Raw genomic sequence first — 27104 nt, forward strand, 5'->3', positions numbered from 1 at the left:
TATATTAAAGGCCTACTGAAATTATTATTTTTTTATTTAAAAGGGGATAGCAGATTCATTCTATGTGTCATACTTAATCATTTCGCGATATTGCCATATTTTTGCTGAAAGGATTTAGTAGAGAACATCGACGATAAAGTTCGCAACTTTTGGTCACTGATAAAAAAAGCAACTTTTGGTCGCTGATAAAAAAAGCCTTGCCTGTACCGGAAGTAGCGTGACGTCGCAGGTTGAAGGGCTCCTCACATTTCCCCATTGTTTACACCAGCAGCGAGAGCGATTCGGACCGAGAAAGCGACGATTACTCCATTAATTTGAGCGAGGATAAAAGATTTGTGGATGAGGTACGTGAGAGTGAAGGACTAGAGTGCAGTGCAGGACGCATCTTTTTTTCGCTCTGACCGTAACTTAGGTACAAGGGCTCATTGGATTCCACACTTTCTCCTGTTTCTATTGTGGATCACGGATTTGTATTTCAAACCACCTCGGATACTATATCCTCTTGAAAATGAGAGTCGAGAACGCGAAATGGACATTCACAGTGACTTTTATCTCCACAACAATACATCGGTGAAGCACTTTAGCTACGGAGCTAACGTGATAGCATCGTGCTTAAATGCAGATAGAAACAAAATAAATAAGCCCCTGACTGGAAGGATAGACAAAAGATCAACAATATTACTATCAGGAGACACCGAACCAAACACTGGACATGTAACTACACGGTTAATGCTGTGCCGCCTGTCGAAGCCTAGCAATGCTGTTGCTAACGACGCCATTGAAGCTAACTTAGCTACGGGACCTCGTCAGAGCTATGATACAAAATATAGCGCTCCACCTATGCCAGCCCTCATCTGCTCATCGACACCCGTGCTCACCTGCGTTCCAGCGATCGACGGCGCAACGAAGGACTTCACCCGATCATCGATGCGGTCGGCGGCTAGCGTCGGATAGCGCGTCTGCTATCCAAGTCAAAGTCCTCCTGGTTGTGTTGCTGTAGTCCGCCGCTAATACACCGATCACACCTACAGCTTTCTTCTTTGCAGTCTCCATTGTTCATTAAACAAATTGCAAAAGATTCACCAACACAGATGTCCAGAATACTGTGGAATTTTGTGATGAAAACAGAGCTGTTTGTATTGGGATACAATGTGTCCAAATACTTCCGTTTCAACCATCGACGTCACGCGCAAACGTCATCATACATAGACGTTTTCAACCGGAAGTTTCGCAGGAAATTTAAAATTGCATTTTGTAAGTTAACCCGGCCGTATTGGCATGTGTTGCAATGTTAAGATTTCATTATTGATATATAAACTATCAGACTGCGTGGTCGGTAGTAGTGGGTTTCAGTAGGCCTTTAAGATTTGCCATAGCAGCTGGACAGGAAAAAAAAACAATTATTGTGTGAATGCTCCAAAGCATTCATATTTTTTTTAACTTGGGACATTCCGAGGGGACATAGTTTGGGAACATTTAACAATTCTTAAGTAAAATGTTATAATCTCTGAACAAAAAGAAGCAACACAAAATCAGATTCCCCAAATCTCAGCTTTATTATTGATCACAAACAAATTGACCTTCCACATCACTAATTGACCAACATCACATTAACATTTGTGATAATGTATTCATTGTCCTGTAAACAAAGAATGCAACTGCAGTTTATGGTAAATGCATTATGACACCTAATGGTCACAAATTGTCGACAAAAAATTACAAACAAGCATGTTGTTGCTTTCTTGACTCACTTTAAATAGAATACTCCTGAGCAACATAATTAATCAATGTGGTTGAAAGGGAACACTGTTTCTAGTTATTCCAAACACAGTTTACTGTATTATATGTCATGCACACATGGGACAATGTATTATTCAATATTTCCACAGACATCTTCATAACAATGAGGATGATGGGGAAAATGCATATCTGACACTGATGTAACATGTACTGTACTGATACGGTTTTATTCTGCAAGTAAAAACCCCTGCTGTATAAGTTTAGCAACAAGACTATGCAATTTCTGTAGAAACGGCGTGTATATGCGGAAAAGTTGTCAGCTGCAATGTCCAGAATTAGTTGAATGTTTCGAGTCTAAAATGATTTGATTTGGTTGAGAAATGTGGGAATAGTAAGAACTTAAATGTTCAAAGGAAAAGTGTATTGAGGAAAATGTTCACAGGAACATTGAGGATTTTGGAATTTAGAAAATTGTTAGCGAGAAAGTCCTGACTGACTTCAACGTTTAGACGTTGGAATAGTGTGTTAAGAAATATGGGATATAGAACAATTCTCCACTGAATTCCTTGAGAACTTGGGTCGTGGAAATTTAGAATCATGGAATGTGAAAAATAGCAAAAAATTAGCTGAACATTTTGATGCTGGAATGATTTGAATTGGTTGACATGTGTGCGAGCTAAAACCAAAGAAGGTAAACACGCTCTTCAGCAGTCACACAATAATTGTATTTTTTTCTACTTGATTTAAGGAAATTTCAACCTGGTAATTATTTATTCATGTAATGTAATGTATATACTGTATATGTAATGATATTGCACTTGTACATGACCTGGCATCATTCTTTCACATTGCAATTACATACCCTTGCACCATCTGATTATTTTCTTCTTGCTAATGACAAACAGGCTGACTGCATGTGTGTGCAACAAGCCATCTACACAGGTCACGTGCAAAAAGAACAGTTAGTGTAAAGATTATTTCCATGAAGGGAGTACATTTTACCAAAAACATCCAGTCGTACACAAACGTGGGGCACTCATTTCCTCAACCAAAAATATTGAAGACCTAAACTCACCACAGGAAATTACACCATATTGCACAAGCCTTACTAAAACTATAAATAAATTCAAATCTGATAGACATGGTGTGGAAACAGTGTTCACAGCACAAAGTATCCAGTATGAGAATAGCCAAGGATACTAGCAATAGATACCAACGTCACAGGGAGTCAAAGTTTTATGGATTGCCACCAGAGGGACACAGAGGTTTGCACTAGTCGTGTTCATGCACAATGACATACACAAGAGGAGAGAAGACTGGGGACTCCGCCAGCTAATGATCACTCATCAATTCTTCCATCCAGGATGCTCTCAAATGAGAAGGGGACAAACTTGAAGCCCTGGCCGACATAGAACTTATTCTGGAACTCGACCCTGAAACGAGACCATTGAGAGAAAGAAATATGAGTTCAGTAAAGATATTTTAATACCCATTCAATGAAAAACATTAAATGTATCCTAATAATCTTATCAGTGTCAGCCTTCCAACATGTAAGAATGTTTGACCTCTGTGGACGCTGTTCCTCCCTGTTGGTCTCTACTCCCACTAATTACTTCAGCTGAATAACCTGACTGTTAATACTATTGCTCATTCTCCTGACCCTGTGGTGGTTGTGTGCATTTGGGTTCGACATACTCATCACAAATACAGTAAATCTCTTTTTACTGCCTGTCTGTTTGTTCTGTTTTACTGTTCTCTGGCACAACCTCTTTGATGATAAAAATACATTAGATTATAATAAAGAAAAGATTGAAAGTTTGACTTTAAAAAAAGAGGGTTGTTAAAAGGTCAACTTTTTACACACAGAAATGGCACATATCTGCTGCAAGATGAAACTTTTTGGTATGTTTAGCATCAACCGTAAACATACATTCGAGAAAATAAACCCCCCTTGAAATTTTGGTGAGTTGGCATTTTCCTCAGTAAAGTCCATTTTATTTGGTTTTCTGATTGTGACTGCCTCTTAAGTCTAAAGTTGGTTGGAAAACACCAGGAAAGGGCCGTTCCCTGTCGTAGCTTGCCTTCGCAAGTGAAGGAAGTTGCCTCGGAATGTCTCCAAGCTGTGGCAAATAGTTGGGCTACCAGAGCTGTGAGAGGGCAACACTTGAAATGTGGAAAGAAATGAGAGATCCTCTCATTTGCCTCTCCACACATCTGTGCAGATGGAAAAAATGCTTCGACCTTCTCTCTCCGTGTAGTCTGCTGTGAGCTCATGTGTGTACGCGTGCTAGTGCAGACAACTCATCAGCATGTGCGTGTGAAGAGCAGGTACCAAAGCAGAAGGTCCAAGTTGACTGCTGTTTACTCTGAGCACAACTATTTCCATTTACTCACCTCCGCGAAAAATACTCCAGGACTCTTTTTAACCTTAGCGAATACCCGTTGAGCTGTCAGGCTTCTGCTTTATTAACCAAGCAACATGCAACCGCCTTCTCCTACTTGGTGTGTATATTTTCACTGCACATACTCGAGGAAGTTGGAAGCTTTTTCTTTGGGGTTTTTGTAGCTTTTTTGCCATACTACAGAAAGTATGGAGCGGCCTCAACAAGGTCTGTTAAGACAATCATGTGCAAAAATATGAATATATAAAGGTGTCAATTTGACCTTGGAAAACCGTAAGTAAGTTTCCTTGTTTTAATAGAAAAAATATTGTGTTGCTTAAGGTCACAATACTGTTGGCTCATTTTGTTGGAATTTGCAAACAGCTAAAATGATGTACAAAGCAAACTACAACCTGCTACCTTGGAATGCAGAACAATTCTTCTCAACAAAAGAGGAGAAATACAACCTTAGAAGAAACCCTAACTTAAAGGCCTACTGAAATCCACTACTACTGACCACGCAGTCTGATAGTTTATATATCAATGAAGAAATCTTAACATTGCAACACGTGCCAATACGGCCGGGTTAACTTATAAAGTGCAATTTTAAATTTCCCGCTAAACTTCCGGTCGAAAACGTCTATGTATGATGACGTATGCGCGTGACGTCAATCGTTGAACCGGAAGTATTGGTACACCATTGAATCCAATACAAAAAAGCTCTGTTTTCATCTCAAAATTCCTCAGTATTCTGGACATCTGTGTTGGTAAATCTTTTGCAATTTGTTTAACGAACAATGAAGACTGCAAAGAAGAAAGTTGTAGGTGGGATCGGTGTATTAGCGGCTGGCTGTAGCAACACAACCAGGAGGACTTTCACTTGGATAGCAGACGCGCTATCCGACGCTAGCCGCCGACCGCACGGATGATCGGGTGAAGTCCTTTGTCCTTCCGTCGATCGCTGGAACGCAGGTGAGCACGGGTGTTGATGAGCAGATGAGGGTTGGCTGGCGTAGGTGGAGCGCTAATGTTTTTATCATAGCTCAGTGAGGTCCTGTTGCTAAGTTAGCTTCAACGGCGTCGTTAGCAACAGCATTGTTAAGCTTCGCCAAGCTGGAAAGCATTAACCGTGTATTTACAGGTCCATGGTTTAATAGTATTGTTGATTTTCTGTCTATCCTTCCAGTCAGGGGTTTATTTCTTCTGTTTCTATCTGCATTTAAGCACGATGCTATCACGTTAGCTCCGTAGCTAAAGAGCTTCGCCGATGTATTGTCGTGGATATAAAAGTCACTGTGAATGACCATTTCGTGTTCTCGACTCTCATTTTCAAGAAGATATAGTATCCGAGGTGGTTTAAAATACAAATCCGTGATCCACAATAGAAAAAGGACAGAGTGTGGAATCCAATGAGCCAGCTTGTACCTAAGTTACGGTCAGAGCGAAAAAAAATGCGTCCTGCACTGCACTCTAGTCCTTCACTCTCACGTTCAACATCCACAAATCTTTAATCCTGGCTCAAATTAATGGGGTAATCGTCGCTTTCTCGGTCCGAATTGCTCTAGCTGCTGGTGTAAACAATGGGGAAATGTGAGGAGCCTTTCAACCTGTGACGTCACGCTACTTCCGGTACAGGCAAGGCTTTTTTTTATCAGCGACCAAAAGTTGCGAACTTTATGGTCGATGTTCTCTACTAAATCCTTTCAGCAAAAATATGGCAATATCGCGAAATTATCAAGTATGACACATAGAATGGATCTGCTATCCCCGTTTAAATTAAAAAAAATAATTTCAGTAGGCCTTTAAAACATCTGCATGCATGTACACCACTTAAAAATTTTAGCATATCAGTATATGGACTTAAGTTATGAAATGGATTAAGCAAGGAAATCAAAAAGAGTACTAATATGATTCGGTTTAAGAAACTGTTGAAACTACAAGTGTTCACAAAGTACATAGAAGAAGAATTATGATAAACATCTTGAACCTTTAAAAAAAAAAGATAATCTCATTCATCTCCTAGGTGAACCATAAATTACTTAACTATTTAATCATGAGAACTTTAATTCTTGTGTATATGTTTATATGTCTAATATTTATTTCTGTATTTAATAATAGTTTACCTCCTTTTAGTATAGGCAAGGCAAGGCAAGGCAAGGCAAGTTTATTTGTATAGCGCTTTTCATACACAAGGCAGACTCAAAGTGCTTCACAGACAACAAAGTGAAAATTAAAGAAAATAAAAGCAAAATTAAAATGCAGACAATAAAAATAAAAACAGTGCAGACGTTAAAAGTTAAAAGATTAAAAGATTTAGCTGAAAGCGAAGGTGAACATAAAAGTCTTCAGTCTAGTTTTAAAAGTAGTCAGAGTTGGGGAAAGTCTGACATCTTCAGGAAGTTTATTCCAGCTATTTGTTGCATAGTGACTGAATGATGCTCTCCCTTGATTTGAGTTTACTCTGGTAACCACTAACAGATTGGTCTCAGAAGATCTTAGTGATCTAGAGGGCTTATATAGTGGGAGCATATCAGTAATATACTTCGGCCCTAGACCATGTAGTGATTTATATGTGAGCAGGAGGATTTTGAAATCAATTCTCTGATGTACAGGGAGCCAATGTAAGGATTTAAGAATTGGTGTAATGTGCTCACAGTTTTTGGTCTTTGTTAGAACTCTAGCAGCAGCGTTCTGAACAGGCTGTAGCTGCCTGACAGTTTTTTTGGGAAGACCTGCAAGGAGACCATTACAACAGACTAGCCTACTGGTAATAAAGGCATGTACAAGTTTTTCTAAGTCTTGAGCTGACAAGAGCCCTCTAAGTCTTGTTACATTTTTGAGGTGATAGTAGGCCGATTTTGTTACTGATTTGATGTGACTGTCGAAATGTAAATCAGAATCTAAAATAACCCCAAGATTTCTGGCTTTATTTGAGGTTTTCAGGGACAGTGATTGAAGGTGTTGGACGACTTTAAACCTTTCTTTTTTAGCACCAAAAACAATTATCTCCGTTTTATCTTCATTTAGCCAATGTAAGGATTTAAGAATTGGTGTAATGTGCTCACATTTTTTGGTCTTTGTTAGAACTCTAGCAGCAGCGTTCTGAACAAGCTGTAGCTGCCTGACAGTTTTTTTGGGAAGACCTGCAAGGAGACCATTACAATAGTCTAGCCTACTAGTATACTAATATATTTACTCATTTATTTATTGACTGTTCTGTTACAGAGAACAAACAAATGGGATAACACCGCTATGATATGAAAAGAGGTAGGACTAAATAAGCTCTGCTTCTTTTTATTTATTTTTGGACGTGCAGTAATGAAACAACTGGAAATATGTGATGCATTACATCGTAATTGTATTGCATGTGTGTTCGAAATAAACTGAAACAGATTTTTGCAGGATGTTTTGTGCTTGATGCACCCTAAAATGCCTGATTTAATTGTATTGTGACACATTGTAACACAACCTAACTTACAAGAAGATGTTAGAGAGCAGTAAAATAACATTTTCTTATGGTTAAAAAGTGATTTTCCATTGTAAAATTCGGTTTATGTTCCAACACATTGTTTTTGTAGAGAACATTGTGGAACTGTTAAGCGTTGTCTATTGCGATGATTTTTGTTGGTAAATGAGAAATAATGAGATATTCTAACCACTTGTGCACATGAAGACAAGAAGATCTGTCCGTGTTGCTAAATGTTCACATACTGTAAAATAGGCCTGTCTTCAACTAAGGATTTTCATAGTTGAATCTGAGCCGTTAGATTTTGCCCATAATCGACGATCGGTTGAATCTATGGCGTCAAGTGATTTTGATTGACATGTGGTACTGTACACTGACTGGTCGCTAGGTGTCACTAACGTCACACAGATGTAGATATAGATGCTACAGTTAATAAAAGAAATGCATACTGTAAATTCTGGACTATAAGCCGGTACAACGAGGAGGCTTATAAAACAGTGCGGCTAATTTATGTATTGTCCTTGCAAATAGTTTTTTATAAAAAAAACAAAAAAACAAGCAAAGACACTGAAAAGGTGTGTTATTGTTTGTGCTATGGCGCCATCTTTTGGACGAGTTTGCTCCACTCACACTTCTTAACTTTTTCCTCTCCACACCTTTGTGTGCGTTTTCAGTTTCTCCAAACCTTTTGCGTGCATCCTTAGTTATTTTTCCCCACTGCTTTTTGAGTGCTCTTTTTGTTATTATTCTTACTATTTCTTCTCTGCGTTGGGGTTCTACTCCGGCAATAGCGGTCGAGAAAACATTAACGTACATTCTTTTTGTATTGTTGCAGTTTCACAAATTGTTTACTAAATTCACAAAAACGTCACCAAACAGTTATCGAGTCTGTTTAGCTGGTTGGAAAGCTAACATCTGTCGCTAGTGGGTCCATGACGATGACTTCTGTTTTGTTTGATCGGCTATTTTACTGCCGTGTTACAGACACCGTTTGGAAACAATTAAGGTCGTTCTGTGTAAATAACTCATTTAACAACATATATCTGCGGCTTATAGTCTGATGCAGCTAATATATGGAACATATTTTTTTCTTTTAAAATAAAGTGGGTCCAGAAAATACAGTAAAAGGAAAACAGTCTTTGTTTGAAGAGAACAAAACATAGATCTCATTTGTTACTTTTTCCACCTCATAGAAAAAGGCTAAACACTGAGATAAACAAATAAACACACTTGCGATTGGGTAGTTTAGTGAGGTTTTCAGCTTTTGCGTAGCACCGAACAGACATTAAACCTACCATAGGAAGTAAACGTCACAACAACGTTTCCATATGTGAACCTGCAGAAGGATCATTAGCATTGCCCGAGGGGAGCAATGAGAGGGACCTCCTCCCTGAGGGAATTGGTCAAATCTACATGAGGCGCGCAGTGGAATGACCAGCTCCGTGTCTGAAACACCCTCCCAACACAGCCGCTGTACGCGGGGGGCCTCAGGTACTTAGCTCGCCTCCCTCCCAGGGAGAAAGGAGGAGAAGTTCAATGTGTGACTGTGAGGTCGATAATCGAATAAGGTTCCTTTGAATTGTCGAAAGTCGAGTGTTGTAAAACACCCCGACTGTAGTACATTACCTAGAATGCTCAGTGCTGTAGATGGGAAATGAAAGAGGGTCTGAGCTACGAGTGAGTAGGCCTACGAGAGTTGTGCCGTCAAAGCGAGTTGAGATATCGTTACATGTTGCTGTTCCTGGTTTGTCTACTCAGGAACATAACAGTGGATGCTGGATAGACAGTAACATGCACATTTGAGCACTACAAAATGACAAATTTGACTGGTGAAAATGACTGAATAGTCAAAATGTTAGGGAACTTTGCTTAGAATGGACAAAAGCGTCAAGGCTGCGCATAATTCACAGGGATTAGTTGAATTTGTGGAATTGCTGCAATTGCAAAATCGCTAAATGCTGTGTACGGAAGATTCAGGCTGTTTGTTTCATTTCCTTGATTAACGTTTTTGGAAAATGCTTTGCTAATTCAGCAAGGTTCACCAGACTGACTATGTTAAGTAGCAGGTATTTATATTTGGTGCACTGGTAAGTGTTTTGGAAATAAGGATGTTATAAAATAATGAACTGTTTTTGTTTTTATGTACAACAATAAGGGCCTGTGCTTTTTTGTAACAAAAATTCAAATACTACTTTGAGAGAGAGGTACCTTTGAGACACAAAAAGTGGTTACATGGACGTCATTATGAAACACTTCAAGGGATCTGAATGGAATGTAAGTGCATATGCTATGAATCAACGCTAAAGACTTGTGTTTTACAGTGATGGAAAAAATAGTTTTATAAACAAATGGCATAACTAACAGTGTTACTTTTTTCAATAACAATTAATCAAAATATTCGTTATTTCTCTTGTCACGATGCCATTACCATTACTGACGATACAATTCTGCGTTACTATAAATGAAGCTCACTGAAGCGGTTTTCATCTGAGCAAGCTCTCTCTGTCAGGAAAGTTGCAAAGTTTTTTCTTGGTAAGGGAGGAGAGGAGGGAAGCAATAATAAGTAATGATGATAGGCTTCGGTAAAGCAACAACTCATCCAGGGTATTCTGTTCAAACATACAGAGGCAGTCGCAAGGTGGTACACAACCCACTGATCATGAGTCTGAGTGATGGCGCTTTCAAAAGGTTTTAAGGTAGCTTTCTGAAACTAGAAGCTCAAACTTTACTGTTTCCTACCATGAGATGAACGGGTATGTATGTTGCAGCAGCTCATAAGCAGGACAAAAGTGTCAACTGTAGTATTCTACGAAATTACATGTATTATTTATTTACTGCTTACACATAGCATAGCATTGCCCCTTAAGACCTTTTAAAACACTGAATTAGACAGCAGGGAGTAATTCTTTCTCTTAAGATTATACTGCTAACATGTCGGTTTTGCAAAATCCTTTCCTCGTCTCCTCTCATCACCCATTGTGCTTTCTCAATAAACAGTCAAGACAAAGAAGGATTACTTAAGCATATGAGAATAGTAGAGTATCTTACAGCTGTAAACATCGCTGAGCTACTAGCGTTTCTTTACATTCCAGCACGGTGATAATGTTCTCTAATGGGCCAATGTTTGACTTGAGTGTGTATCTCAGTACACTCTGCAGTGGTTCAAGCTGGATCAGCTTGGTGGAGATGGTACAGGGAGGCGATGGAGCTGGAAGGAGCTGTCACTTATTTGCAGTTCTTTGAGCATACAGTTTGGTAAAACACTTTGAGTCAGGAATGTTTCATGTGTTGGTAAAGACAAAGACGTAAAGCTTTGGCAGAAATACAAGAGGTGAATAATGATTGCTCACTGTGTGATGTTTTTGTCGATGTGGGATTCATAGTGTGAGATTCTACTTATTTCTTTTCACATAGTATTCGGACTAAGGGCTGGGCAATATGGCAAACAAAAATATTTTTTTCATATCATCTGATCTCGATTAATATCAAAAACACAATAAAAAAAAAAAGAAAGGCGTATTGTTCCGTGCAGGATTATGGCGAGTACCGTTGCATCCCTACTGTTTACTACCCTTGTATCTTGTAACAGACATTTCTGCAATGTTTGATTGAAGTAATACACACTAACAGCTGACAACTGTCAATTTATTCATATATATAATTGTGTTTACTAGAGGTGCAACGGTACAAGTAACCCAAGCTACGGTCCGTACCTGGTTTCAGGGCCACGGTTTTGCTTCTTTTTTGGTAACTTTTTGTGGGGGTAAAGAGAACAACTTATTTTCCTCTCAAAGTTAATTTTTTTTGCTAGTCATAACAAACAATCTGCAATAAACAAAGTGTCATTGGTGTATTGAATATTGAACATTCATTAAACAACACTTTCAAATGGTAAATTATATTTTGTATTCTTCAATAAAAAATAATTGCTTTGGCAAACAGCAACAAGGGACCCATATTGTGCAGTTTTTTTTTAACTCAAATACTGTAGCTTATATTTGATAAAAGTACGTTAAAGTGTAATTTGTAAATAATGTATACCAACACATAAAGCTGAATGTTTATTTCAGGAATAAAATGTTTTTTATCCACAAATTCAAAAATGGTTTGAAGAAAAATGTCTGGAGAGTTGTTTAGTAACTGTTACTGTATATCAGAGGAGTTGAATATTTGCAGACACATAAATAAAAAGTCGGATCAAAAATATTTAGATAAAAAAATGTATTTTTCTGATTAGACTCGTGGGAGTGTTTATTCTGCCAGTCGCGACCAATACAATAGTTCAGTCACAAATACATTTTGTGAGTGCCTGCAAGTCCGCATTCAGTGTGGATTACTGGTGAGCTGCGAAACTAAAGTTTTTCACTAAAGCCGCTGCTCCTTCTCAATGTTTCAACTTCTATGCTAGTGTTAGTCATATTTATTTATTGTGTTCTTCTGGGTTGTACTTCCAGCTGTGTAAGGGGAAGAGGCACAACGCTGATTAGAAATTAATTACGTCGTGACGAGCCTCACTTTCTCGATGGTGAAATGGGAGGTCGTGCATACAAACACACCCAAACGTACACAAACACACATTCACAGACACATTTAGGATCACGATCAATAAAAGCTGATAAACCAAGCATCGTTGCTTCCCTACTGTTTACTAGTGCGGTACATTCTAACAGACATTTCCGCCATGTTTGATAGAGGTAAAAATGCTAACAGCTGATCACCGTGATCGAACTCAAATTAATCGCGATCATTGATCACGATCATATATTTGCCCATCCCTGTGCGGACATGTAACATATGTCGTCGTGTAGTCATCCTATTGTGTGAATGAAATGTTGGAACTTTCAAAAAAGACCCTTGTAAATAAATCACTTTTGTTTTTCTCACCAGTGAAGACGCAGAGCATGTAAAAAGGCCGACAGCCCTTCCATGATGAGCAGGATGGCAACTGTGAGCGTGGCGAAAGCCGCAAAGATAATTGACAGGCCAAAGAACCCACCGCCACTTCGGGAGGACAAACCGATGCGCATCACCATGGCCCACAGCACCTCTGACAGCTCTGAACACACAAAGACAATAAAGAAAAAACTGTCAGTCATATTCTAAAAACTGAAAAATTGTTGAACAAATTTTTTCAACAAATTGTTGAAATGGCTTTTCTTTGTTAAAGCATAATATATAAAATATATATATATAGAGAGAGAGTTTGTTGTAGAAGAAATCAACAACATTAAACATCTTTGCGATGAACCACAAACTGTGAGAAGAACTCACAAACAGACTTTTCTCCGAGAAGTAATTATTTGAGCACCTGCTGATTTTGTATGTTGACACTTTTACAGAGGCGTAAACAGTCCAGTATTTTTGTGCTGTTTGTTTCAAGACAAAGAAAAAGCTAAGGATTTACTTTCATTTTATTTGATTTAGTAAAATAAGCATTTGATCCTTGACCATTTCATTCTGACCCCCACAAACCAGTAATGTGGCCATGAAGCATACAAATAAGCCCAGCCACAATGGTGGTGCAATATTTGTTATACAAATTTGAGCAATGCAAGATAAGAGTCAATCACCCTTACTCTGAGGCTTCATGGAAGATATCACCTCGTGGGGTAGGGATAACTTTGAGAAAGGCAAGGGATCAACCCTGATTATACAAGAGCAACTCAAGTGAGTTGGGACAACAGTCACCAAGAAAACCATTAATTAGACACTTTGCTGCAAGAGACGGAAAGGCTGCAGGGCCTGCAAGGTCTCAAGGCTCAAGAAAGCACAAGTACAGACCTGTCTGAACATTGTAAGTGAACATCTGAATAACTCAACCACTTAAATGGCTTCAACTCCACTGTGCATTTTTGGAGACAGTGAAATGCTGCATATGACCTCCAGAACACCATCCCCACTGTCAAACTTGGAAGTGGAAAACTGCTTTCGGGCTGTTTCCCTACTAAGTGTACAGGAAGTCTTCAAAGCATTGAGAGGCCAATAAGCAGGGACATGGAATGTAGAATGTTGGATGACAAACTTCTGGCCTCATCCAGAAATTCGAAGATGGACTGTCAAGCGGCCTACTAGCACGACAATGACCCAAAACCTACGGGCAAGGGAACAAACCCAGGGGGGTCGCTGAATCCTAGTTTGAGAAACCCTGTTATAAAATGTAGTGCGTGTGTGCGCTTCTACTCACGTGCATGAGCCAGACTGAGGGCCCATAGACGCAGATAAGAGGCTGTGTTGGAGATACATCCCAAACAGTACTCTATGGTGTGGATGGCCTGATGTACAGCCACGTCACCAAAGTCAAACTGTAGAAAGAAAAGACAAGAACATTACTGTTTTCCAAATTTTAAACTTTAAATGTGCTTTAATGATGGTACCTTTAAAATGTCAAATGGTATAGGCTGTGTGATTTTGCCACAGTAGTTTCACAGGACAATTCACACTTAATTTATTGTATCTTTAAACACATTAGCTGAAGTAAGAGTGAAATCTGACAACATGTAGACATGCAATACAATGTTTGCTCAATATAAATGTGGAAGTGTAATTAATTAAACCACCTGCGAAAAACATTTGGACACATTAGTATTGTCTCTGAGTATTTTAAGATCCGGTAGGTGCAAAGAAAAGTAATGGATTCAGCTTCCACACATCCAAATTTTAGTTATTAGGCTTTGTTGTGTACATAGATTAATTACATCAAATTATCCCCATTTCAACAAACAAACAACAAACACTAGATCATTTCTCTATAATGCTCTAAACCACATTGCTCATTACAACCTCACTGCCTTGTAAATGTTGTCTTCTGACTGCCAGGCCTAATCCAAGAGATATACTAGTCCTTGTAATATGAGTTCATATGTTCAGCATCGCAAACAACAAACACGTTTCCAAACTAAGGAGAGCTGTTTGAAATAAAGAATATTGTTTGTTTATGTATGTTACGGTATTCCTCCAATTTCTACAACATCCTGTTTCAATGTTTTACAGTTTGTCTGTGGGCAGTGGCTGTGCAACTTCATATTCATCTTTATCCAAACCCAGTACAATACACTGGCTAATACATGTAATATTTAAAAAAAAGTTGAGATTGAAATAAAAAGAATGTTTGTGTATTACCACTTATGATAGAAATACATGTATCTTTTTCGAGTATGTTTGTTCTGCAGGATCACAGACTTTTTTGTGTATTGTCTCTTCATTTACTCCATCCTGGAACAAGACTAGCCTTTCCTGTATGCACTGGGCTGGGATATGGCTCTATAACTCTGTTTTTGCATTTGGCTTGTTGCTGGCAGGGTTTCCTTTTCCATGCTCCTCCTTTGTTCTTGGACCGAGGGAATTTAGTTCATGGAAGCAGTGCCTCATTGTTCCCATTAAAGGGTCTCCAACGCAAGTGGCTAGAGAAAACAAAACCAGCTAGTTTGATGTATTGGCATCGATTATATTGTCATAGCAGTATTGTATGGCATTGCATCATACATTATTAAAGTGAGCAAAACACGTCCACATAACAGAATATAATACTATCAGTGAGTGATTTATTTGAACACTTTAATCAATATTTTAGTTAAAAGCAAAATAAAGTAGTAATAATATTATTATTACTGGTGGATTAGATTTATTTAGTGCCTTTCAAGATATCTAAAGTACCTTACAGCATAAACCCATTGTTATTTATGCACCCACTTTTGATGGTAAGCGACATCTGTCGCAACAACTGCCCTGCGGTGGACTGACAGAAACCTGGCTGTCAATTCGCGCCAACGGCTTTGCATCTACAATCACGTGCAGTAACCGTTACACTAGGGGTTTCATGTATTAAGTGAGCAAATGAACAAAATCCTGGCGTACGCTCTTTTTCCACATCAAAGTTGAGATGTATCAAGAGTGAACTGCGTTGTAAAAAAAAATCTGCAAAATTTATGGTAAAATACCGGCAGCTGTGGTTGCCAGGAATTCACCGTAAAAAATACAGTCACGATGTATAGGACATTACGGTGTGTTGATGTTGAATCTGTTGATTTTACAGTTGATAACTATTTTTGCTTATGGTAAATTACTGTAAAAAGAACTGATGTATTGTTAACCTGTGTACAAAAAAACCTACAGAATTTGCGGTAAAATGTTGACAGGTGCAGGGCTCGAATTTAACCATGGCAATCGCGGAACATGCCGTGACCGCCATTGTCATTTGCCGTAATGCCCTAAAAAATTGACCAGCATCTGCAGCAAGAACATGCCGTGACCGCAGTTGACTTTTTACTTGTTAATGGATTAGGGATGTAACAAGAAACGGTATAATGAATAGAAGAATAGAATAGAATTGATTATATCTTTATTGTCATTGTACATTGTACAAAGAAATTGTTTGCAAACTAATTTAGTGCAAATTCATAATAACACATAAAAACATAAGAACATAGATGAATAGATAAAATAAATTTGCGATAAAACTCCAGACAGTTAGTAATACTGTCTAATTTTTTAACTACCGAAAAACCATCATTTATTAATGCATTTTAGGCAAAACAAAGTTAGGCGCACGATAATCATGGCAGACTAACTACACAGACTTTGCTCTGGAGATTTCCCTGGCCCTCGTAGTAAACGAAGCCAAGTGCTTGGTTTAATGTAATTTTTCCCCTCACTTCCCGGCGTGCGTTTAAGAACGCACTGCTGTTAGATGCGGACAGGTGTGGTCAATATAGGAGACAGACGCACTTGTCCCCACACTAAAAGTACACAGCGAAGGAGGAAAAACTATTTGATGTTGCTTTTATTTTCTCAATACAGCGTCCTTCAGCTGTTGTGACTGAGAGTTAATTAGGTGAGGAAACATGCAGCAGGTGATGCGTGGTGATGGTTGTCACAACTTGTTTATAAAGTCTTTAGTTTGTTGACTGGGATGTTCACTCGGCCTTTATTTAACTGCAAACGGTATCACTGGTTTAAATGTAACTTAGATATTGGCTTTCACTATGTAAAGCGCTTTGAGTCACTAGAGAAAAGCGCTATATAAATGTAATTCACAATTCACTCACAATTTACAGTGTCCAAATAACATCAGTACTAGCTCAAATGTTTTGTCATCTCAATCGAACTGAACGCAGGCTGTGAAGATTGTGTACTCGATGTGAGAGGTGTCACTCCAGGGTTTTTTTGTTGGCCAAACTGTTGTACTGAACCACAACGAGGCGTTGGAGAAGAACAAAGCTTGTGACTTCATCTTCATTAGCCAAACTGCTGTGAGTTTTATATGGATATCAAAAAGTAAACACCATGTTTTTTTACATTACTTGTGTTTTTTTCAATTCACAAAGGTATTCACAAACCATTAATGTGACACAACATTTTGTTAATGTTTTATTGTGTATAGTTAATTCCTATACAACATATTTCTTCTCAAACTCTTCGTGGATCTGTCCCAATACGGCATCTACATGCACATATAAACATAACTTTAAAAAATAAAAATAAAAATAAAAATACCTCCCTCTATGAAAATGTAAAAATAGAGATAAAGGCATCATGTAATGACAAAAAGCTGACAAGTTGATAAGATTAAAGAATAAAAAAAACAATATTTGTCTTTAGATATATGGATAACATTTATCTATAGTCGTTTCATTAGACATTACAAATGACATGATGGTATTACGTTCACACCCCAACACTGCTTTACCTAACAATCAATAATCATGATTTCAATATTTATAACAGTAATCTTAAGTATTACTTTGGCCATAATTGGCAGCCCTAGATCTCATACATGAACACTATTTTTATCTATATGGACAAAAAGTGCAGTTACGTCTTATGGCCATCATGTGCCATCTTTATATATATACACACATACACGCATGCATGCATGCATTCATGCTTTGGAGCCCCTGCCTCCAAATAAAATAATGTTTGCCTTGGTGCCATTCTAACTTGCCTTGGTGCCCTAAAATATGAGCCCTCCTTTAAGGCAACACTTGCCTTGACCGTGCCAGGAATTTACCGTAAAACAAATTCGGGCCAATTTTAGTGCTGCCAATCAGCCTATCCTCAGGTGCATGTCTTTGGAGGTGGGAGGAAGCCAGAGTACCCGGAGAGAACCCACAGTCCATCCATCCATTTTCTACCGCTTGTCCCTTTTGGGGTCGCGGGGGGTGCTGAGATATATCTCAGCTGCATTCGGTCACGGGGAGAATATGCAAACTCCACACACAAAGACCCCTAGCCCAGGAATTGAACCCAAAGCCTTCTCACCGTGCTGCCCTGTCCCCAATACTAGTTTCTGCAAAATGCCTGTTTCCAAGACATGTGAGCGGTACATGAGGACTTTAACTTGAAAGTATTTGTACAACCTTTCACTGGACAACTCACAACATGGCCTTCCGCAAGATGTTCCTTCAAGTGAGCTATTAAAAATGAGCCTTAAACGCTCCGTATCTGTCAAATAACTGCTGGCAACCAGTTCCAGCACACTTAAACACACAGCGTGGTTCATTTCCATGCAGTTTACAATGAAGCACATCGACATAACCCCTCAATGCCTAAAACCACTTGCCATAAAAATACAAGAAAACATGTTGTTATCCAAAAGTTAACTAGGCTAATGCTTTAAGACATACCCCAAAAATAATTAAGGTATGCCGTAAATCTAAATGTACAATCTGCAAAATCTTTAATTTAGTCAGAACAATATCGTAAATTAGTATTTGCATGTTTATGACATTACAATATTTTCATTCTTTTCACAGTAAAGTCATGTGTTTTTGTAGCTAACCATAGTCACTTAGGTTATGTACTGTTTCTTGGTTTGTAGAAATCCACTGCATTTACTACTGTGATAAACTATTTTTGAATTTACGGTTTTACTGTTGATATTTAACAATTGCTTGCCATAGTTTTCACAGTCATTTATTTCAGTGTGAACGTGGAAATGTGTTGTGCCTCACGCCAACTTCATGGATGGTGTACGCACATTCCTACATGCTGTCGATACTTTGGTGACACGCAGTGGTGGTCGTTCGGGCTTTGCTAACATTTGATTTCAACAATAGAAAAGATCGAGGACACAACATTCACTTTTTCGCCAATGCATTTAATGCTTCATATTAGAGCTGCACAATTAATCAAATTTTAATCGCCATCCCGATTTTGTCAGCTGCGATTAAATGAGGGGGATTGCTATATAAATAAACATTGATTGACGGATTGATTGTTGGTGATACTAATATTTGAAAATCAGGCTACGTTACAAATCAAATTAAGCACTTTCACAACCAACAGTCTGCCAACCACTAGGAGGCGATCGAAAGACAGTGGACTCGCCATTCTCAAAGTACCCTCCTGCTCATTCCCCGTAAATGATCCTGTGACGATGAACCAACGCACGCCACATCGAACCACATCGGCGCATCGAACCAAAACAAATCATAGAGTTGCGGCAACACGTTAAGCATTAACAACACTTCCCTTCTTTGCTCAACTGCCATTGTTTGGCCGCGACATGACGCAAACAAACCAAATAGAGCTCACAGAGTGTGCTGCCCACTACGCGCACAAAGCCCCGACGAAAAGCTGCAAGAAACGGGGTGACCAACTACGTGTACGGTTGATGTTACACCTGCCTCCCATGACCGCACGCCCCTGCTACAGACACACAGAATTATGGTGGGCGTTCAGGAACAGCAAGCCTTCTCTGCAGGGCAATACACTTTCAGATGAACAACTGACATTTACAACTCGATCTCTAGTGTTTGTTCAGTCACAAAATGTTATCAATTTATTCCCAACTGTGTATTATTTGCTTTTTGTTGTGTGTGTCTTGGCTGCACCTCTTCCAATGTGTGTATTACAGCTGTAACGATTAGTCAACATTGTCGACAATAAAATTTGTCTCCCCCAAATATATTTGACGACAAAAGTCATGACGTCATCACTTGTGTTTTTTCAGCCGGAAGTGGGTCACTCGCAAAAATATCGTCAGTGATAACATGTAAAGTGTGAGGATATTGCCGCTTACTCTTGTTAAAATCATGAATACATTACTCCTTTTGCAAAGTGGACCTAGTTTTTATGGCAGTAAATTTGTGATATGCGAGCATTTAAAGCGTAGACATAATGTCGGACATTTGGAGGGAGGATGCGGACACAGCCTCGGTACCTTGCTAGCTCGCTAACAAGAGTGAGACAAAGTTGTGTGAAAAATAACTATTACTATAATTTTAGCCAAAGTCAGCCAGCTAAACTTGGTCTACATCAATTCAAGTACTTTTTAAATCAGCGTAAATTTGCAATGCCGTAAAAAAGACACTGTAAGAAACGCGAATCGCGCATGCACGATGACCATAAATTGATTAACGTGGACCCCGACTTAAACAAGTTGAAAAACTTATTCAGGTGTTACCATTTAGTGGTCAATTGTACGGAATATGTACTGTACTGTGCAATCTACTACAAACGTTTGTAATAAAAGTTTCAATCAATCAATCAAACGCACGCACGCAAATGCGCGGGCACACACACACACACACACACAGATGCGGAGGTATCGTACGATTAAACATACAATCTATTACATAGCCAACATTTTAAGAATGAATCAAATATATAATTCTACACATTGAGTCTATTAGAGCAGTGGTTCTCAAATGGGGGTACGCGTACCCCTGGGGGCACTTGAAGGTATGCCAAAGGGTATGTGAGATTTTTTTAAAATATTCTAAAAATAGCAACAATTCAAAAATAATTTATAAATATATTTATTGAATAATACTTAAACAAAATATGAATGTATGTTCATAAACTGAACATCAAATCAAGTAGGCTATTCCATTCAGTACAATGCAACAATGCAATATTCAGTGTTGACAGCTAGATTTTTTTTGTGGACATGTTCCATAAATATTGATCTTAAAGATTTCTTTTTTTGTGAAGAAATGTTTAGAATTAAGTTCATGAATCCAAATGGATCTCTATTACAATCCCGAAAGAGAGCACTTTAAGTTGATGATTAATTCTATGTGTAGAAATCTTTATTTATAATTGAATCACTTGTTTATTTTTCAACAAGTTTTTAGTTATTTTTATATATTTTTTTCCAAATAGTTCAAGAAAGACCACTACAAATGAGCAATATTTTGCACTGTTATACAATTTAATAAATCAGAAACTGATGACATAGTGCTGTATTTTACTTCTTTATCTCTTTTTTTCAACCAAAAATGCTTTGCTCTGATTAGGGGGTACTTGAATTAAAAAAAATGTTCACAGGGGGTACATCACTGAAAAAAGGTTGAGAACCACTGTATTAGAGTGCTAAAACAGCCAAGAGTTAATCAATAGGTAATATACCAACTTTTTAAACATCACAATATGTTTTTCTTTTTGAGTAAGTTGGACTTTGTGTTTTGTTTGTTTTCATTGCTGCTATTTTCAAAGTTTTTTTAAATACATAAACAAGATGATTTTTTTTTTTTTTTTTTAGCACTTTGCCTTTCCTTTCTTTTAAATGGACAACATTTTATTAGTCATTTAAATTTTTGTAACAGCTGAATGAGCAGCACAGTTACAGTATAAATAAATATTTATGAATGAATTAGTCATCTTTCTTGTTAGAAAGCACATGCCTAAAATAACGTAAGCTGCATGTAGAAGTCAATGGAAAAATTACATCCATTAAATATGTGCACGCTTTATTATCCGGTTAGTCAACTAATTGTTAAGATAATCGTTGACTACTCGACTATCAAAATAATTAGTTGCAGCTCTGGTGTGTATTTTAGATTTTTCTGTCCAATCTGATTTCAACTATCCATATCAATGTAATCTACCTGCAGAATGAGGAGTGTAAGGTGATGTCACTTTAACTACAATATATTAGCAATGGTGCTGTTTCTTTAACCAATCAGATGTCAGATCCCTTTGACAGAGCTTGTGTAACAGCCGGTGCGGCTGCGCCAGATGTACGTTGATGTGCTGGCCGCTGGGCTGCCAGCTCGGGCTTTTAGTCCAGTGCTCAGCACACTCAACTCTTAATACGAACGACCAGGGTTTGAGTCCCCGTGTGGAATGGAGCAAAAAGGCACGGGGGCCAAACCAGCTGGGTTACACTTGTTAATGTCGGCATTTTTCTATCTTTTGATTGGATGATCAAAGCCAATTGATGAATAGTATGTAGTGATCAGTGCACAATAACACCCACAATGACTGATGAAGAAGAAGAAGGAGAAATTGACTTGATGTCGAACATGACAAAAAATAAATTTTTACGGTGGCCTAATGTAAGGAGAGGTCGAAAAAGTGGAAAAAGATCGGTAACCCTAGATGATAGTGAGGTTTGGGGGGGTGAGTGTAACGCAAAGAAGATGGATGGATGGATATAGTTGAATGGCGCTTTTCTACCTTCAAGGTACTCAAACACTATTTCTACATTCACCCATTCATGCACCCATTCACACACTGATGGCAGAAGCTGCCATGCAAGGCCCAAATCATGACCCATCAGGAGCAAGGGTGAAGTGTCTTGCTCAAGGACACCACAGACATGATTAGGATGGTGGAAACTGAGGATTGAACCAGGAACACTCAATTTGCTGGCACGGCCGCTCTACCAAATGAGCCACACCATTTAAAATAAATGGATTAATATTGGGAGAAGACCTGTACAATTAATTGAACTTTAATCACAATCACCATTTTGTCTGCCACAATTAAATTATATTTAATATTAACATAAAAAAAAAAAAACAGGCTTCACTGCATATCAAATCAAGCACTTTCACAGCCTGTGGTGGCATATAGCAACAACCCTGTGAAGCTGCAACCCTTCATGCAAGAGGCCATTGTACTTGTCTATGGGCACAGAGTTCCAGGACCATGTCGACCACCTCGACGGCCGGCATTAACAGACTTTTGCCGATCTAATGCAGCCAGTTGCCTTATTTTACTACCGCAACTTCTGTGAAGTCAAGCTGGGCATGCATCAACACCACCACCCGCAAGTAGATTGCAGACCTGTTGGAAACACTGACATATTTTACCGAACATGATGACTAATTGTGATTTCCAACATTGATGAAAAGAATTGTGATTATCATTGTGGCTATAATCGTGTAACCGTGTATTGGAGAATCCAGTGTTGAACTGTGCTTTTTTTCCTGCTTTTTTCCACAAAACAGCTGTTTGTGAAGAGCAGTAGGTCTTTAGCTCCCGGAGAAATATATAGTTGTCTGATTCCGGTTTTCATACATAATTCTTACATTTGAGATAACACTTTTCTGGCTGACATTTCCAAGAAAAAACAACAATGTTCATTATAACAAGAGTACTCATTTTTTAACAGCTGCATAGGTCTTAAAAGTTGGAAATGTAGAAATGAGTCCGTGTATGAACAGTTACGGGAGAGCGTAAGCAATAAAGGTCGCTGAGGGGGAAAGAAAGGCAGCCACATCATATTTGTGGTTGTTATTTTTTTCACCACATTTACTACTAGGGTATTACTACCACTAAAAAAAGTTCTCACAACACTGAAATCAAATTATGCAAGTTTATAAATATAAACTTCCTGCCATGTACTCATGAGATCTTGAGGACAATAGTAAAAACTCGCAATGTGGACAAAAGAGGGGGGGGGGGGAAACAATCCCTTTTATACAATTGTCCGCTAAACCTCAATGAGGCATTCTCCAAACCATGGATCACTCCTTTACAAAGTTTTATGACAAAATAATACTAACAAACAACAAACTAAATAAGGTGAATGAAAATAGAAGCACACAGACATTTATCAGCCACATCACTGTGACATTTCCTGCATCCCTACGTGTGTGTGTGTGTGTGTGTGTCTGCTCATCTGGTTCTTGGGTGGGTGGCAGGAGACAGGGTTCCCTGGTCGTCACTCAATAACAAGGTACATATAGACAAACAACTCACTCACATTAACATGGGTTGATTTAGACTATGGAATAACAAGAACTACCTTTACATACATGCTCTTGGACTTGGACTGAGATGATTTTGAGCAAACCCACTTCAGCATGGGAGAACATGCAAACTCAATATTCAAGCGACTGTACAGTCCCAACCCACAACAACATGGCTTCGAAGCCAACATGCGAATGACATGCAATTCAGTGCTGCTCTCTTTAAAAATTAGTATAGTATAGAGGTGTCCGATAATATCGGACTGCCGTTATTATCGGCCGATAAATGCAATATCGGAAATTATCGGTATCGGTTTCAAAAAGTAAAATGTATGACTTTTTAAAACGCAGCTGTACGGAGTGGTACACGGAAGTAGGGAGAAGTAAAGAGCAGTTGCGTCTCCCAGTCATACTTGCCAACCCTCCCAATTTTCCAGGGAGACTCTCGAATTTCTGTGCCTTTCCCGAAAATCTCCCGGGGCAAACATTCTCCCGAATTTCTTCCGATTGCCACTCAGACAACAATATTGGGGACGTGCCTTAAAGGCACTGCCTTTGCGTGCCGGCCCAATCACATAATATCTACGGCTTTTCACAAAAGTGAATGCAAGGCATACTTGGTCAACAGCCATACAGGTCACACTGAGGGTAGCCGTATAAACAACTTTAACACTGTTACAAATATGCGCCACACTGTGAACCCACACCAAACAAGAATGACAAACACAGAACATACGCACCGTAACACAACAGAACAAATACCCAGAAACCCTTGCAGCACTAACTCTTCCGGGACGCTACAGTATACATATATACTATATAAATTAGGCATAATAATGTGTTAATTCCACGACTGTATATATCGGTATCGGTTCATATCGGAATCGGTAATTAAGAGTTGGACAATATCGGAATATCGGATATCGGCAAAAAAGCCATTATCGGACATATCTAGTATAGTATATAATACAATTTTATATATAAAGAAAATGATCATATGACAGTTTAGTATTAAAGCGGGTTTTCAAACATTTTACCATATTCCAAAAAAGGAAGAAATTAAAAAGAACACATGGCACAAAAACACAGTATTTTAAATACTGCTGGGATAGCACACTGAGACACTTACCGGCTCTTCCTCTGCTTGCTTGAAAGTAATCAAAGGTCACAGGTTAGCGTATGCTTTCAGTAACTAAAGGGTGGTAATAAATACAGTAAAGCTACTTGTGCATCATTTTCATATTCATAATAAATGACTAAACTCTACTGTGTGTAGAGAAAACTGGGCCTGTGATGCCCATCTTTTTGTACCGTTTGAAAGTTTTAAATTAAGGTAAGGCTGGCTTCATCTAACGCAAGATGCTTAAGACAAAAAACAATATTTAAACATCAGCCAACTGTAATAAACAAAATCTAATATGAGCATTTGTTTTCACATTAATTGTAAAACTGTATAAATGCACTACATTTTTATTTCAGAAAAAACTGGGCACCCTTTACTATAAGCATGATATGCTCAAAACATGCACTTAAGACATGGGTTAAAAATGTTGACTTAGACATAATATGAAATGGGCGCGGCAGTTAAATATCACTGGTTCCACGCAACATAAGGTAATATCAAATTCCTTAATCCCCTGTTTGCCCTGATAAGCAGGTCTACATGGAATAATACTTTTTTGGAAAAATTGCAATGAATGTAGTCTTGTTAAATTACAGTTATGCAATATGTTATCGCAACATAAACACTCAGATGTACCATGTAGCAGACCTGGGGCTACACCAAACCTCTGAGTCAACTGGGTGGTATTTTCAGAAATTCCATTCACTGGTTCCCATGAACACCACCTCAGTGTTTATGTTTCTGAAATGGAAAATCCAACTCTTATCTGCTTTAGTCCATTACAGGCCTCCCTTTCTATTTGAAAGCCCTCATTGCCCCCACATCTCCTCCTACTATACAGGCAAAAACACAGCTCTGATACAGAATAAGTCTTTAATTTCAAACATGTCCTTTTTAAATATGTCTTACATTGGCCATACTTCAATAAAATAGAACATACAATCATAATAAAATAAATACAAAAATATATAATTATAGATGTTACTGTAAAATTAGAATCACATTAAACTACATCTAAATATTTGTATGCAGAGTTGACAGCTGATTGTTAACTCTAATGACCTTATTCTCTCAATTTTAGTGCTCTAAATCCTTAAATTTAAATATAAGGATTTCAAGACCCACAATGAGCGAACCAAATATTATTTTTTCATACTATCAGCTTATACAGTGCATACAAAAAGTATTTACAGCGCTTTACTGTTTCCACATTTTGTCATGTTACAGCCTTATTCCATAATTGAATAAATTAATTTTTTCCTCAAAACTCTACACACAATACCCCATTATGACAATGTGATTTATTTATTTTTTAGACTTTTTTAAAAATTAAAAAAATAATAATAATAAGAAGAAATTACATGTATACAAGTTTTTGACAGCCTTTGCCATGAAACTCAAAGGTGATCTCAGGAGCCCCCTGTTTCAACTGATCATCCTTGAGATGTTCCTACAGCTTAATTGTAGTCCACCTATGGTTAATTCAGTTGATTGAACAAGATTTGGAAAGGCACACACCTGTCTATCTATAAGGTCCCACACTTGACAGTGCATGGAAGAGCACAAACGTAGAATGAAGTCTAAATAATTGTCTGTAGACCTCCGAGACAGGATTTTCTTGAGGCACAAATCTGGGGAAGGGTACAAAAAAAGATCTTCTGCCTTGAAGGTTCCGATGAGCACAGTGGCCTCCCTCATCTGTGAATGGAAGAAGTTTGGAACCACCAGGACTCTTCCTAGAGCTGCCCGGGAGTTTAAACTGAGCAATTGGGAGAGAAGGGCCCTAGTCAGGGAGGTGATCAAGAGACTGATGGTCACTCTGTCAGAGCTACAGCATTTTCTGTGGAGAGAGGAAAACTTTCCAGAAGGACAACCATCTCTGTATGGTATAGTGGCCAGACCGAAGCCATTTCTTAGCAAAATGTTTGCCAAAATGCACCTGAAGGACTCTCAGACCATGAGAAACGAAATTCACTGGTCGGATGAGACAAAGATTGAAGTCTTTGGTGTGAATGCCAAGCATCATGTTTACTGGAGGTAACCAGGCACCGCTCATCACCAGACCAATACCATCCCAACAGTGAAGCATAATGGTGGCAGCATCATGCTGTGAGGAAATTTTTTTAAGCGGCAGTAATTGTGAGACTTGTCAGGATAGAAGGAAAGATGAATGTAGCAATGTATAGAGACGTCCTGGATGAAAATCTGCTCCAGAGTGCTCTTGAACTTAAACTGGGGTGACGGTTTATCTTTCAGCAAGACACAGACCATAAGCACACAGCCAAGATATCACAGGAATGGCTTCAGGACAACTCTGTAAATGTCTTTGAGTGGCCCAGCCAGAGCCCAGACCTGAATCTGATTGAACATCTCTGGAGAGATCTGTAAATGGCTGGACACCGACGCTTCCCATCCAACCTGATGAAGCTTAAGAGGTGCTGCAAAGAGGTATGAGCAAAACTGCCCAAAGATAG

At 38.5% G+C, this 27104-nt stretch overlaps 1 protein-coding gene across 2 annotated transcripts in view; it reads right to left on the reverse strand.

Annotated features, from left to right (window-relative positions):
- Positions 1 to 1532: 1532 nt before the first annotated feature.
- The window catches only part of LOC133655846 (V-type proton ATPase 116 kDa subunit a 1-like), a 72484-nt gene continuing 46912 nt past the window's right edge, over positions 1533 to 27104 (reverse strand). For both annotated transcript variants that reach the window (XM_062056411.1, XM_062056410.1), the window contains exons 19-22: positions 24637 to 24654; positions 13772 to 13889; positions 12472 to 12643; positions 1533 to 3173 (exon numbers count right to left, since the gene is read on the reverse strand). In XM_062056411.1, the coding sequence (XP_061912395.1) occupies positions 3080 to 3173; positions 12472 to 12643; positions 13772 to 13889; positions 24637 to 24654 (402 nt within the window). In that variant the 3' untranslated portion in view covers positions 1533 to 3079. The remainder of the gene's footprint in view (positions 3174 to 12471; positions 12644 to 13771; positions 13890 to 24636; positions 24655 to 27104) is intronic.

Source organism: Entelurus aequoreus, linkage group LG08 (genome assembly GCF_033978785.1).
Source record: "Entelurus aequoreus isolate RoL-2023_Sb linkage group LG08, RoL_Eaeq_v1.1, whole genome shotgun sequence".
Classification (NCBI taxonomy): Eukaryota; Metazoa; Chordata; class Actinopteri; order Syngnathiformes; family Syngnathidae; genus Entelurus; species Entelurus aequoreus.